At 39.9% G+C, this 16,931-nt stretch overlaps 1 protein-coding gene across 2 annotated transcripts in view; it reads left to right on the top strand.

Annotated features, from left to right (window-relative positions):
* Positions 1–16,931, top strand: part of LOC120565775 (zeta-sarcoglycan) — a 408,082-nt gene that overhangs the window by 310,343 nt on the left and 80,808 nt on the right. For both annotated transcript variants that reach the window (XM_039811797.1, XM_039811802.1), the window contains exon 4: positions 7,656–7,743. In XM_039811797.1, coding sequence (XP_039667731.1) covers positions 7,656–7,743 — 88 coding nt within the window. The remainder of the gene's footprint in view (positions 1–7,655; positions 7,744–16,931) is intronic.

Raw genomic sequence — 16,931 nt, 5'->3', positions numbered from 1 at the left:
GGTTTATTTTCTGTTGTTACATAGCCATGGGGACTGAAAACAACAAACTATCACGGCACACCAACAAACACATCACTTATTTATTAGTCCTTGCTAATTAGCTTAAATTAAAATTGAAAGAGGATTGTAGGGACACCGCGGGCACTTTATCACACTGTTTGATTGGTATTCTGTGTTAGCTTGGACTATATACTGCGACTTGCCTTTATTAATACATGTAAACAACTCCCCCTGTCTGTTTTAATACCGCAACTTTTTAACTCATTCACCACATTTTTCTAGAGTTGTTCAGATACCAATACCAGGAAATGCCTCCGATACTGCCTAAAATTCTAGTATCAGGAGAATGCAAGTCTATGCATGATCCAATACCAAACTGCCATAGTAATTCAGCGCTCAGCCCTGAAAAAAATATACTTTTAAATAGTTCATGTTCTTTTTCCTCTATGACTGATAAAACTAGAAAAAGTAAAAGTTATATACAGCGTCATCCTCTGTATATATTTGTTCATGATTTACAAAGGGTTTAACCTGAGCCAGGCCATACAACAATGATAGCAATCATATCACCACTATACAGGGTTAGTAGTATACAGACTTATATTTGCCAGGTGGCCATTAGTCTGGCTTACCAGATGTACAGTGTAGGTATAAAGCCTAACATCTGGCAAGTCTCTCATGCACCGGATGTTTGACATGTTCCTCCTCTTCCATCTATTTGTCTCTATTTTGCAATGGCACCGTTGCCGCATCCGGGACAGTGCTTAGCCCCGCCCAAGACACAATGAACAACCCAGAGCATTTTTTTTCCCCAAAACCAGAATGTCAATGCACCCAGACCATAATCCAATGCTGACACAGCACTATGGAGATAGGTCTGGCAGCGTGAGACTAGGCGGTAAGACACTCCAAATAAATGATAATGTTGCTCTGTAACTGCTGGATGTGTAAATAAGCAGTTGCTAACAAGCCTCTCAAACCAGTTTGGTTTGAGAGGCTGTGGCATTTTGGACAGTAAGAGAGATGGGGAGAATTAGACAGACCAGGATTGGAGAGCTGAAAGCTTTTTTGTTAAATTGACAGCTAAAAGTATCTCCTGTTAAGCACGTGTCCATTTAGATAGAGATAGACAGTTAGTGAGACAGGCAATCACAGAGATGTAAGCAGGTGAGCTAAAAGCAGTTATTAGGCTGATGGCAAAGATGAATTAACTAAACGTATCTTGAATAAGGCTTGAGTACATTGCTGTTCAGATGGATACTATATAAAGTTAGACAGCTCGAGAGACAGACAGGAGAGCTGAAAGCTGTTATTAGAGTGATGACTAAAGACAAATAACCAAGCAGATAACTTATGAACCTTCAGTCCAGACCTGCTTAGGCTGACAGTCAGACAGGCAGTCAGTTAGACAGATAGTGAGACAGGCGAGCTGAAAGCTGTTATTAGGACCCATCTGTACTGGTGGCTGGAGGCTGTGATGATGAGCTAGTCCACAGCTTATTATTACCTGACTAATTACTCTGGCTACCTCAGGCTGGCAACTCTGTGCCTGTATTTGTAATCAAAGTAAAATTAAACTATTAACTGAATTAATAGCACCATGGTGTATGTTGTGTCAGCTCACAGGAGAGAGCATGATGTGTGTGCCTTTAGTGTATTTATTTGTGCCTCTCTGCACATTTAACACGATGAGGGGAGATTTAGGAGCGAGACTCCAAACACAAAAGCCAGATGGACAACGCAGAGAGCGGGAGAGGGAGATAAACAGAGGACTGAACTGAGCACAAAGTAAATGTATTTTACTTGTGAGGAAATGTGACATGTGCTCACCAAACCATATTTTGATTTTTTTTTTTTATAATTATCCGCTGGTGCACCAGTACAACCACTGTCACCAAATGCATTGTTCATATTGAAGGATTTTAATTTTCCAGTCAATTTCTCTGTGTAGTGATTGGCCAGCTGTGCAGAAGTGAGAGATGAGTCAGGAAAGCCAATCTTAATGTATCACTTATCATGAGAAATATCCCCAAATTAATATTTTTGAATGGTATTTGAATATAGTTTTGAAACTAGTTCACTGTTTCTCATTGTTAAACTGTCTTTCAATTTGAACTTTCAAGGGGATTGTTTTAATTGTCTCCCTGTGGGTGCCTGAGGATATTTTGTTTCCCTTGAATTATATTACTATAATGCATATACAGTAAAATAGGCTAGCTGATGTCGAAATGTGGGATGTGTTTTATATGGAAATGCTTTAGGGCGCCATCATATTGTATTTTTATTTTTTTAAGATTATGTTTTGGGCATTTTTAGGCCTTTATTCAACAGGACAGCTGAAGACATGAAAGGGGAGAGACAGGTGATGACATGCAGCAAAGGGCCGCAGGTCGGAGTCGGGCATCCATATTGTATTGTTTAATCAGTGCACTTATGCATCATTACCGTGTGAGCGTGGCGTTGGATGGTGTTGAGGATTACCTGAGGTAGCCTGTTACAAATTGGCCACAGCCAGATTACACACAGTAAAAACTTTGCCCACACACACACATGCACTTCATAGACTGTTCTATAATTCCATCACTGATTGGATTTCTTGCATCAAACAATGTAAAAGATGATTTATGCATCACCTGATGGATTCATGCCTAAGACGTGAAACGATTACAGTACCATTCTTCAGTGCAAAAAATATTTCAGTATAACTCCAAAAGGATGAACATCAAACTAATATTAAAATGTGAAAACATCAAACATCACTGACGATCAGAGCTTTCATGGTGAGAAATGAACATTTGAAACATTTGAAAACTAGCTGAAAAGGCATATAAGAAGCATCTCTTTACAAGTCAGCTTTCACAAATATGTATGTATTGTCTATGTACACAAGGGTTTTTAATTATATAAAGCCAGTGTCTACGGCCCTATTCTTCAAACTGTATGAACAAGTCCTGAACTAATCAAAGCGCACCGAGCCCATAAGTGCACATTGCCTGTTGATTGATGCAGCGTATGTGTCAAAAAACACATCACACATCACTTTCTTTTCCACAATTAGAGTGAAGACTGCACACTTGAGAATGATTGATTTTATAACAGAGTTACTGATGTCGGAATATATTTCATCATGGAGGGCAAATTCACATTACCTTAGGTAAGACCAAACAAAGGCAAAAACACAGTAGTATATAGAGCCATGATTAATTGGAACACAATGCCCAGTCATGTCATTCAAGAAAATTGAAAATTTACTTAAAGAACATCTCCTAGCTGAGCTGTGCTCTTCATTTGCTAATACTCAATGACTGCTGCCATTCTCATTGAGGGTTTTATGTGGCCTTTTGCTTGGTCTGACTATCAGTGATCAATGTCATAATCTCATCTCTACATTCTGTGAATAATTTAAACTAGGTCCTGTGTTGTGTTGTGTTGAGTTGAATGTTGTTTTGTCTTGTTATTATTTTGGTTGTTTTTCTTTCTGTGATGTATTGAATGTTGTTTTGTTTGGTGGTTATTTTTAATGTAACTATGCACGGCAATGTATAGCTGCACAAGTTTTGGGTGGACTCCAGGAAGAATAGATGTGGCTATGGCCCCAGCTAATGCAGATCCCAATAAATCAAATCAAATCAAATCAGGTTCTTCTTGTGTCAGCATGAGTGTAAAAAAGCAAACAGCACAGTCCATTCTATTGTGTGATAACATATAATTTGTTCTGAATGCAATATGTCGTATATATGTAAAAATTGGTAACCAAGTTGATAAGGAGCTTTTGATTTTGCACTTGATGGCGTAAACTGTGATTATTGTTGATAGCTTTCAGGTGGAATCGACAATATCTCATTAAGGAGGACAAGCCATTATTGTTACCTGCTCCTACATTACGTTTCATTTAAGCACCACCAGTCATATTGTTTGTCTTCAATCAGCGGATTTATAAATAGACATTTGTTTAATATGCAGCAATTAGTTACAGCCCTCATTTCCATGTATTTGCATACTAGTGCTTAATCAAATAAGATTTTCCATCTATGGTTCTACTTCTGCACTAAATGAATGGGATCAGTCCTGTTCATGCACACTGCCCATTGAACTGGAATGATTCGAAACACATTACATCTGCCATGCTTTACAGAGCGCCCATCGCTTTAAACAGAGTGGAAAGATAATATAGTGAAGCCTATCACACGCCCCGTTTACAAAGATTCATCCAGCTTACATGTATTATGACGCAGATGAGAGAGGCAATGCAAAATAAACTGTGTGGAGCACCCATTTGTTGTTTGGCGTGTTTGCTACCTGACCGTATGAGTGGGTGGTGTGTGTCTGTGTGTATGTACACCAAGGCTGCGATGTGTACAGCTTTGCAACTCAGCACTCATTTGGATGTTAGATGTGTTTACATTGAGAATATGTGTATGTGTGTATGCACTCACAAGTCTTGTTTGTCCCTGCTTTTGTTGTGTATGCTGCTTATGTGTGTTTTCTGTTCGTTCCTCTGGTGTGGCGGTTTTTGTTTGTGATCAGCTCGAGTCATCCCTTGGAGTCGCTCAGTGCCCCAAAATAGAGCACAGACAGGTGTGACATATTAAATATTTGGTCTCGACAAAACAATATCCATCCATAACAAATAGCAAAATATAGAGAGAGGGTGTGAGAGAGGGAGATTGAGGGTGAAGAGGAAGGAACAGGGGAAAAAAAGAGGATTTTTCCATTGCAACGGATCAACGACTTTTACATTTTTAAACACAATTCTCATTTGGAATTCAGACCAGAATGCAGCAAGATATTAATTTAGGGAAATCAACAGAGAAATTGGGTCACCTGTGAGCCATTTATTTCACGCCGCCAAAACAAATAAGCAATTTAAAACAGAGAGGAAGAGAAGTGAAGGGAAAGATAATAAAAAGAAAATTATGTAAGTGTAGAGTTATAATGGAAGGGCGAAGGAGAACGGAAAGGAAAGTTGGTGAGTACGATGGTTTTGCTTACTGGGAGGAAGGTGGGGGACAGGGAGAGAGAGAGACAGAGAGAGAGAGAGAGAGAGAGAGAGAGAGAGAGAGAGAGAGAGAGAGGTTGAGTTTGGAACTTAATATGAAAATGGCAGACATGGGGTTAGCATTCATTGCAACACACATTCGCTGAATGTAAACCATTTTGTGCGGTGTGTGGCTCAATCAGATTCTAAAGTGGAGAGCAGAGGTCAGGGTCACAGTTGCATTTAGCTCATTTATGTTGATAATAATTGCATTTGTGTGCACATACACACACACAGACACACAACTAGAACAAGAAAACGCACTAACAGACAGGATGCTGTCTTGAATAGATTATGCAAATTAAATGCAGAGTATCTCAGACAGGCAGAAGAGAGGTAGTCAAGTGTGAACTGTGAAGGTTGATACAAGCTAAGGCTGTACTGACTGGTGCTCAGAGGGGTAAGGGTAATGTAGGGGCTACAGGGGAATTAAAAAAAAGAAGCAGAGAGCACATGTGTGGGGGTATGGCAACTGAAAGTGTATCAGTATTAGGGGTGGAACGGTACACAGAAGTCACAGTTCGGTTCATACCTCGGTTCAGACATCACAGTTCAGTTTGGTACAATGGAGGGAAAAGCAAAACAAAAATGCAGAAGGCATTTTTTTTTTTTATTGTGCATGTCTGTTTTTTTAGCTTTCCGTAGCACGCAAAGTCCAACCATCAGTCGTTAGTGAAACGGAGGGTGGGGCTGACAACTTGTGCTCCATCAACGTTCGTGTTTGGTTGTATATTGAGGGGTTTGCTTCATGTGCGGATGGGATGGCATGTTGTAACGAGGTTTGAGAACATACAGCAAATACTTGAAGCCAGGTTACTCTACGAGTGAATATGGGCATCTGGGTGATGGCATTGGATATGCGTTAGCATGTTAGATGTACTGTATTTCCACTCACATACCCAACAACTGCTGAACAACAGCGACACAGTCCTCGTCTTATCCACCACTCTCTCACCTGTACTACTGTAACTGACTAGGAACCGAAGTTTTCCCAAACTTGCAATTTTTATACCGTGTATTCTCCATGTAAATTCATGTAGGCTACCGATCCGAGACGCCCGTACCGTTTTGGTTCAATATGAAAACATGCAGTGTTGGGAAAGTTCACTTTCTACATGGACTAGTTCAAAGTTCAGTTCACAAATTTTAAAATGAACTAGTTCAGTTCATAGTTCATACTTAAAATTTTTTAACTAAGTTCACAGTTCCAAAAATGAACTAATTCATAGTTCTTTTTTTCCATATGTTGCTGCGAGCTATTATTTTTCAAAATTATTACCACAGCCCATATAGAACCACAGACAGCAATTATTTTATCAGTTTTAACACTGAAACTATGCGTCAGATTTCATCTTCATATCCAATCAGTTCAATGTGCCGTTTCAGGTTTGCCACTTCAATCATAAAGTAAGCACTATAAAAAGACCACATGTTGCACCTCTTTTTTTTCTATATATTTTTTCTGCAATTTTCTTTTTCAGTTTACTGTTTGTTGTGAGCATATTTCTGTTCAGTCCTATGTAAATATATCTGCTGTGCATATGTTGCACTGACTTGTTTGGTTAAAAATTAAAACATAAATGTTTCAACATCATGTGTGTGTATCTGCAGATATATAGATAGATAGATAGATAGATAGATAGATAGATAGATAGATAGATAGATAGATACTTTATTCATCCCGAAGGAAATTTTAGGATCCAGTAGCTTAGACAACCTTACTGTAACACAACAAACACATATACACACATATATCACACATACATAAGAATAAAAATAAAAATGAAAATCACGCACAGAAATGCAATGACCATGATAAGGGCTGTGCATGTGAACAATCTGACGAATTTTCTACAATTTGAACTATTTTAGTATTATGGCAAAGCATACTAAAGATGAGAGTGCTTTTCATTATGCCCAACAGTGTGTAGTTGGTTAGACAAAAATCTGGTAATATGAATGAAGTGTGTGCCATGTGGTACAAAAGTTTGATTTTGATAATGCTATATGTAGTTTTGGTTGCAGTACTTCATTTGGCAGGATATATGAGGTATTTTGCAGTTTGGGTGTGTGGTTTTGTGAATTGTGTTGAGTATTTTGATAAAACCACACTAGCTTGCAAAATTGTGTTTTAGCAATTGGAAAAAAACTGTAAATGATCATACAACGCCTCCTTGCTGCTTCGTCGCCTCCATTTTGTTTTGATGACAGATGCGGCTGTGCGACACTGGTGGCTGGTGTTGGATTGGGTGTTTTTTCTGCTACATATTAAGGCCTGTTTACGGTATGTTTTAGCCGGGTTTTCACCTGGAAGGCTCTATAGAAATCTGGCACCCTATTGAACAAAGTTAAACTGAGAGAGCGTGCCGTTCACAGACACCAGAGTGAAGGAGTTCACAGTAACGTTCATCAGCCAGTAATACAGTACGTTCATTTCACGTTCGCCCAAAATATGAACAAGTTCATGAAATATCGTTCAATGAACGTGTTCAGGCACAACACTGAATACATGTACCGTTCCACCCCTCCATCAGTATGCATGGATTTGTTTGTGAGACTGTAAGAAATATACAACTTGCTGTCTTAGTCATCTTTCTCCCTCTTCCTCTCTCTTTAGGACAGTCCATTGATTCTTCAGTCGGACAGAAATGTGACTGTCAATGCTAGGAATGATCAGGGACAACTGACTGGTCAGCTAACCGTGGGTAAGACACACACACACACACACACACACACACCATACAAAGACATGTCCACATGTACTACATTGGCAGTAAACATTTTCTTTCAAAACAACCTCTAAACCGAATCATTTCTCCAAGACAGTCAGTTATATTGCTTTGTTTGTGCTTGGATTCCTAAATGCATTTTACCTCCATCTGTTTACCAAACAAAATGCTATCTTTTTCCATTAGTGTATCTTACTGAGGCTGACAGCCAGGCTGTTTTCTAAACAAAATAATTTTTCCAAGCTCTCATTGGATTTGCGAAGGCCCAGTGTCTTACAGAAGACGTCACTCAGAGGACATATGACATGTATAATATGACATATTCTTATAGGACTCAATAACTAGAAACAAGCTAAAGAACCTGAATGAAAAGATCTTTAACTAATCAGATAAAAAAACGTGTAAATCCTGAAGAATAAGCACGAAAACTCTGTACTCTACCGTATGGCTTCATTAAATTGACTACGTCATTGTGTGTTTTTCTTCCTATGGTGATTAGTGGAGCGAGATCTGGGTCAGCGTGATGCGTCAAAATATTGGTTCTGCTTAAAGCAGAAGTGTTTTAGTTTTTTTGGTGAATCTGTGAGCTAAAATAGAGAAGAGATCATTACATTTATGATATATAATCTTCAACTTTATCACTAAGGCTTGTTTGGATATAATATTTAGTTCTGTTAAATTTTTCTCATATACGTCGGTATTATTAATATAGGAAGTCAGGTTTCCCTACACTGTGAGAGAACAGGCCAAAATTATAATTCAATTTGCAGCAATTCCCGAGCGTCTGAGAAGTTTTTTGCTTTTTCCCTGCCAGTCATCATGATTCGGCGTAACGAAAGAACAACTGGCAGGGTCATTAACATACTGATCAACATTCATGAGGTGCACACTTGTGGGTAATGTGTGATTTATAAAGGGAACATTGCTTACAGATGTGCGTACGCACAGTTTTATAACTGAAGTTTGGCCATACGTACACTTTTAGTAAGGATCCTACGCACAGTTTTATAAATGAGACCCCAGGGCCGTCACAGATTGGTGGCGTACCTTATCAAGCTTGCCCTGGACACGTTTAAATCTCAGATTTCAGAGAAGTGCACAGAAATCTCCAGCTTCAGGAGAGGAAAGTGAAAACACCTCTCTAGTGACACACTTTGCACAGATACAATTCATTATAGTCAAGGTCAGACATTTTAGGGGACATAAACATAAGAAAAACACATTCTTTACGTGGAGGGGGACTTTAAATAAAGCTCAGTGTTTTGGTCCAGTAACAGCTGGCTCAATGTTATCAGTGTTTCAGTTTTATTACATCAGACAGGCAGTTCAAGTTATTTTGTTTTTTAAAGGCTTGAGGGCTTTATTTTGTTTTATTTTAGTTTTTTGCATGTTTTGTCTATTTTGTCATTTTGTGAAGGAATTAAAATATGAGGATTGAAATGTATGAAATTACTTCACATAGTGTTTTGCTAAATAAATAATAATAAAAAAAAATAATAATAAAAAGTCTTGAGGGCTCACTCATTAAACTGAAACTGACACATATAACTGCATACTGTTAGCATGACACTAAAATGAACACCATATTTACCGATAATGCCACCAAGTGGTAACATACAGTAAAGTTGTACTGGACATATTGAAATCACTGGTATACTGTCAAGGGTGCCAGTATAACCAGTAAGAGTGAAAAGATTAATCAGCTGTTGCTCAGTGAGAGAAGTGATGGTGGATGTGTTATGTTGGCTGGTGTAGTTTGATCAAAAACAAGTGAACAACCTAATTTCACTTGTAACAGGATAATTGAGTGGTTATTCAGAGATGGTGGACATTTGCTAGGTTTCACAAAGCCATAAAAGAAAAAAAAAAATCATGTTTGATTATAACACGATGAAGGATTTAGATGTAAATGACATAATTCTGATAAAACTAAACTTGAAAGAGGCTTGGTGCTGTTAGAAAGCATATTAGAATGACTGACTTGTAGAGGACGGGTACAGATGTGCTCGATGTGTACTTAAAACTGGGCAGTGGCGTTTAGTGCATCCCAGTGAGGTGAGTTGCAGAGACAAAGGGTTAGTGACAGAGACACCGAGATTACGATGGCAATGGTTGGAGTTCAGAGCAGGTTAAATATAAATCGGAGTTAGCAGTAAACCTTTGTTCCTTTCTGGTTGGGATTTAATATTGTTTCTTTTTTAACCTCTTTATTACAAACGTTCAGTAGCCACTGGTCAGTACTAAGCCCCTGAACATTTCCTCGGGGTTTGAACCCAAAGATTAGATTTTTCTTTAGGCTAGTAGTCATGCTGACTTCCTTAGAATATGACTGGACATGTGCAATTTAGATTGAACATGCATGTAATTTGAGAAAGCGAATGCAGTAAGTCTGCGTGAGTTTACCAATCATGTCTTGTTCCTGTATTCATTTCTGGACTGTAGAGATATTGTTATATTTTTGATCGATTCCTGTCTGTATCCTCATCATCATAGAAAGCAGTATCAGCTCCTCCTGTGTTTTTAGCTGTGGCCTTTCAAACACTTGAGCTCAGCGGTGCCCTGCAATGTCAAGCTGCGTCCTGCTGAACCCTGCTGCTTCCTGCTACGTCCATCCATGCTCTGCTGGGCCACACTACATCCTGTAACACCTTGCAGCGCCCTGATATGACATGAACTACTACGACTACCATTTGAAGTCACCGTTCCATTATTAATTTGACTATTATCGCCACTGTTCATCATATCCCCAACCGGCCCGTCAGACACCGCCTACCAAGAGCCTGGGTCTGTCCGAGGTTTCTTCCCAAGAGGGAGTTTTTCCTCGCCACTGTCACACTGCTTGCTCTTGAGGGAATTACTGGAATTGCTGGAATTGTTGGGGCTTTGTAAATTATAGAGTGTGGTCTAGACCTACTCTATCTTTAAAGTGTCTCGAGATAACTCTTGTTATGATTTGATACTATAAATAAAATTGAATTGAATTGAATTGAATTGTATGTTAGAGGAGAGTGCTGTTTAACACGTGGTTTGTACAACTTAATTGCCTTTGCGAGAGTTTGTTCTTTTGAACTAGTAAAAACCATGACAGTTGACTATTGATAGTGACGGCTTTATTGACTTCCTATTAGCTTTTTCATACTGTAATATTAACCACAAATGAAAAATCAATTTTTAAAGGCCAATCTGACATGATTGGAATTCCTGCTGTTTATCTGCTTTTCTAATCATGCACATACGTGCTTGTCACATAACTGCCCAATGCTTTATGTCATGAGGTATTTGCAGACTTTCATTGTGTTGTCTTGACAATTACTTTACCCTACTGTTACAGGGCTAAGCAAACCTGGGCTCGTTGAACAACAAAACACAGCTACTAAAAGCTAACTTAGCTCGTAAAATTAATTACATTGTCTCCTCTCCCTGCGTGTTGCGTTTAATGCGAGAATGAGACTAAAGCTCACCTGGATGGGTGCATATCTCTCCTACTTCTAGAGGGGTTTGTGCTGTGTTAAACTGACTCACCCAGCCGCTTCTTCAGTTTGCTTTCCAGGGCTGGGCCTGCTAGCTTTTCGTGTCTCCCTCGTCGAGACAGCCAGCACCCTTTGCCTTTCCAGCCTCTCTGCCGTCGGGTCTGCACAAGCCCGCTCTTCAGTGTCGTAGCTCAGGTTTTAAAAGTGTATTTACAAAAAAACAAGAAATAGTCTCTTCAATTAGAATCAGTCTTCCAAAAATCTTTGTCTCCAGCGTGTGTGGCCCGTAGTGTCCGTCCGCTTGAGGCTCTCCGCCTTTTGCTTCCTCAGTCACTCAATGAATATCCGGATGAATCTCTTCCACAAGTCTGTTGTACTGGGTTAAATTAGCGTTAACAAAGACACCCTTAAATAGAACAGTCACATGATTAATCCGCCACCGTGCGGCAGTAAATAGAACGGTCATATGTGTTTTGGGAGTCTTTGGAAATCTACCTATAATGTTGTTTAGTTATGAGGATATGTTGTTCTCTTTTGGTTTGAGATCTGGCTGCTTATTGATGCAGTCAGAAACATTTTCAGATATAATTTGACGAGCAATAAAATGTTTCCAGTGTGTGACTGTGTGGTTGCGGAAATTAAACATGACATGCATTAAATTCCCTCTCGGTGTATTTAAGCCTTTCACTACTTTCTTACTGAAAACATTTGCATATTTACAATTAATTATCCACTTCCCACCTGAGTTGAATACTCAAGTCAGCAGCTATTCATATTACAAAACTAAAAGACTTTGAATCACCAATAAAAAAACAGTATAACAAATCATAATGGATGGATTGGCCTTCGGAGTCATCGAGATAACTTTTGAATATCCTAACCTTGGAGCATGTATAGTAAACATGCTTGGTTCTTTATAAGTTGCCATCATAAAATGAGCAAACACATTTGTTCTTTTGGCTGAATAAATGAAAGTATCATTCCTTAGACCTGACTTTCTGTATGTGGTGGTGTCGTCAGAATTCAGGATGTATGGAAGAACATTGCCAAGTAGCATTTACAACCTGACAGGTGAGGTGAATAGTATTTTCAGGTAGAAGGCTTCTCTCCACCTCATTCTCGTTTGATGCAAACATAGACATTCATCTCCTGTAGGCTGGCCCGGCACTTCTAGTGTCTTCACACACACGCACAGTCTTTCCCATTCTGACACTTTGAAGGTTTGAAATCCCTGACAGCTCACCGCCTGCTGTTCAAAACTCCCTAAAGCTGCTTTCCTCACCAAGAAAAGCACCTTAATGCTTACAGTATGTGTGTCTGAGTGAGTGTGTGTCTGCATGTCGATCTTGCAGTCAGCTGAATCAGTGTGTTTTAAAATGAGACAGCCAGACAGCCTACTGCAGTCAACTTAGTCAGTCTGCTACAGGATGACATCAGGAGTGTTGAGTGACCTAACTTGTGCGGTCAGACACAGAGTCACGCTCTAGTGACAGCACACATGTTGAAGTTGCACTTGCATATAAATACTGAATTTTTTACTGATGTTCCCTTTGTGTCACACTCATACTCCCATAGTTGCACACATCTCCACGAGATTCTGAGATTCCCCAGACACAGGGAAACCTGCCAAGCAAGTAGGAGTTCCATCAATAACCACTTTGTGACACACACACACACACACACACACACACACACACACACACACACACACACACACACACACACACACACACACACACACACACACATTAAAGACTTAGTGGCTGGCTGATGGGAAGAGATGGGACATAATGAATCCTCCTGGGGAGCTTCTTCTATTGGGTTCCAGAAACCCCTATGTCTCCTCCTGCCACTGCCTCCTGTTGCCTCTGTGCCACTTTTAAATGTGCTGACACAGCAGCACATTTTAAACAGACACACACACACACACACACACACACACACACACACACACACACACACACACACACACACACACACACACACACACACACACACACACAAACACACTCCTCTCTCTTTCTTCAGAATCCTCATAGGGATACTCAGAAATCATGAAAGTAAGACGGTTATTCCTCCTCAGCAGACAATTGCCACATTGGAAGCAGAAAAGTTCCACCTCAGTAAACCCCTCATTAGTATTCACCACTGAGACTCGACAGAGGAACAGCTCGTACAGCTCATACAAGAGGTACAGGATCATCAGGGTCAGTGGTATGGAAACGTGAAATGCCCACAAACGTTTAGACTTGTACATTTACATAGAATACCAAGATACTGGTGTATTGACACCTTATTACATAATAGATTGTAAAATAAGTTCTATTTTCAGCTGAACAGAAATGTAGGGTTAGCTTAAAGTTTTTCGTGAGGTCAGTATGATTTATTGGTCAATATAAATTATTAGACATAGAGTAGGTCAACAAAATATAATTTTGGAGGGAACATTGTTCCACATTGCTCATTTTTGTTAGGTGCTTGATATTTATTTTGCATGTCAGCATCAAAAGGTAACTGATGGATGGTAAACGTTTAGAACTTCCATAGCCAGAAATCTGCAGGATGGTGCTCTCCATTGTGTTGATTAAAAAGACGTTGAGGGAGTCTTTCACAGCCTTCCATACTCGACTACCTTTCATAAGTCAGGTAGAAAACACACATATGCACTCCTCTATTTTCCCCTTGTGTCCCCCTGAGGGCCCATCTAACGACAGAGAGGGTCTGAGTGCACGTATTGGCCTTGGGCCTCCCATCTCAGTTTTATTGCTCTCACTCTCTTTCTTTCATCCCCCCATCCCTTCTCTTCGTCTCCATCCTCTTCGTTGCTGTCAGCTCGTTAATGTGAGTGAGAACCTGTCATCTTTGTCTTCTGAATGGCCCCCCCATAAAGATGATAAGTGAACTTGGAGTTTTGAAGCCATACCCTTTCACCCGCCTAGGTGATGATGTCTCAGCATTAGAGGCGGTCTAGTGGTTTCAAAAACTACATCCTCTGGAGGTAAACGCAGCATGACATGGGATTATCATGACAGGAACAGAGATGTTCCTCATTCAGTTCTGATTGGCTAAGCAAACTTAAAAAAAAAGGTTAGGGTTAAAAGTAAATTACTGACATACAATAACACAAAACTTATGATCACAAGTCAAACTGCTATTTAGAGGTTGTCTTTTACCACTCCTTTAAAAACTCAATAAAGCACTAACTGCTTTATTTTGCAATAAATAATATAACTATGTGTTGGACTAACACATAATATTGAAAACCACTAGAGAACAAAACTATGGTGCCATTAATTCATTGTATATGTGTCATATAGCTTTTACTCAACGTTTCGTCTCAGAAAAACTGTGTATTAGTAATCCACTTAAATGTGTTAGTAATGCCTGCTTTCTCAAGAAAGCAAAAATACAGTAATAACAGGTGAAGATAGTTTCATGTTAGAGGTTTAAACATCGGTAAAGCTTCATGCTCAGAATACCATGGAGCATAATATTGAGAAGGGCTTAAACTGACCAGCTCAATTACTGTTCACTGCGTGTTTCCCATTCCCCGGCTCTTTACCTGTGTGTCTGTCTCTTGGCAAAGCTGGCAGTCATTACAGCCTGTGTGTTTGTGTGCTGTCTTATTGACTTTTCATTTTACGAAGTGCATGGTGCTGATAATGAATGTTCTTTCTCTCCCTAAGCAGGAGAGGTATTGGTAGCACTCATTACCCTTGTGCACTTGTGTTATTTTATGGGGACAATTGTAGCCGCAGAAGCCAAATGCATTTTGGGAAGAGTAAGGACAAGTGCTTCTGGGTGTATCTGCATGTGTGTTTGAAAAGTTTGATATTGGGAAGTGAGAGACAGAGGGTCATTCGCTCATACAGTGCCTGCCACAAAAACAACCCCTCCAACTTTAAAAGTGACCTTGAGCGCTCAACCTTTCCCTCTCTCCCTTCCTTCATCTTTCATTCAACACACTCACACACTTTCCCTCTGTCTTTCTCTTGCCCTCTTCCTTATCTTTTGTCTTTGCTCCCTTTCTCATCCCCTCTTCCTTTATTCTGTTGTGTCATTTTTACCTTCCACTCACCCTTTTTTAATCATGCATGGACGTCATTTCTTATTAAACCTTGTTACCTTCTCCTAAACTCAGGCTTACATTTATCACTTCATTATCTTTACCTTCTAACACTAATTATGTTCCCTTTTATCTAGGTGGAATCAGTCACCTCATTTCTCTGGCATTCAGCTGATGTAGCTCAAAAAGTGGATTATTAAAGCAGCGAAATTAGGGGACTGAAAGGCAAAGGCCATACACAGTAAAAGATGGTTAATGATTTGTGGTAAAAGTAGGGTGAATTTCCCAAGAGAAAGTCTGTAATGTGTTGTTGTTGACTCTTTGTTGGTGGATTTGTGGATTTTTAACTGAATAATATCCAGAATTTAATCATATTTTGTTTTTATTCATTCTCCGAAACATGGTGTTGCTCGAGCAGTTAAACAGTTGAATGTCGGCTAAAATTGGTTTCTGATTAGTGTGCGGAGTGAGCACTTGCAAAGCCTTGCATAAAATTCAATTGTTCCATTACACACAGTCTAATTATAAATCTACATCTTTGCAAATCCCCCTCTGAGAAACAAATGATGTACATAACAATCATATTTCGCAGTGATCACATTTTCAGCTAGAGTGAGATCTTTCTGGCTTGATTTGGCTAGCTGACGAACACAGATAGACTAGTCTAGTTTTATCTCCCTCCCTCATTCAATCAGCAAAGTTCAGACAGCACGTCTTCCTCATTTTATACTGCCTCTCTATGATCAAATCAATGGCTTTAATGAGGCAATTAAAAATACATAGAGCTGTGCATTAACAAACTCGAATACACTTAAGGGGCCATCAAGGACTCAATAATGGCATAGATTTACTATTATTGTTGTTGGGTGGCTTTATGATTGCACTTTAACTGCACAAAGGCTAATTGTCTTCATACTGTTTTAAAAGCAATATGGCAAATATTGTTTTCATCGCTTGTTCATATGTTTATGTGTCACAAAGTGGACTCAGGTTCTTTTTATCCCCAGTCTTGATATACACCCACACAGTCAAGTTTGGTTTGGTTTTAAAAATTGTCTCAGCAAATGTACACTTTCTTTTAGAAGACAGTTAAGAACGAAGATCTGCTTGAAGACAGTCTGTTCTTTGGGATAATTCCTAGGTTATGAAACAAAAGAGGGACAAGGTACAGTCTCTACCCTGACAGTAGGCAGGGAAGGGGGGCTGGTGGCACCTGTGTTGTCCAGCACTGGCCAACTCTTCCTTGTCGGGGCGACCGTGCAGGGCCCAGTGGGCCGATCTGCCAAAAACGTCCTCAGCACACTCCTCGTTGTCCGACAGCCTGCCCTTTTATCCTGGGTCCAGCGGCGCTGTCCAAGACAGTCCCACTGTGTGTCGACCTGCACACCCAAAGCGTATCTCTGCAGTTCCCTACTAACGTCTATCCCCATACCACCAGGTCCTGTCCACATCTCCATCTGTCCGCTCTCGCCCCCCAGAACACTTATCAGTAGGAGGCTGTAGCTCAGGTGTGGAGCGGTCGCCTACCAATCGAAAGGTTGGTGGTTCGATCCCTGGTCCTGCAGTCCCATGTTGAAGTGTCCTTGGGCAAGACACTGAACCCCGAATTGCGCCATCGGAGTTTAAAT

This window comes from Perca fluviatilis, chromosome 1, assembly GCF_010015445.1.
Source record: "Perca fluviatilis chromosome 1, GENO_Pfluv_1.0, whole genome shotgun sequence".
NCBI lineage: Eukaryota > Metazoa > Chordata > Actinopteri > Perciformes > Percidae > Perca > Perca fluviatilis.
This window is presented reverse-complemented; position numbering and strand designations above follow the sequence as displayed.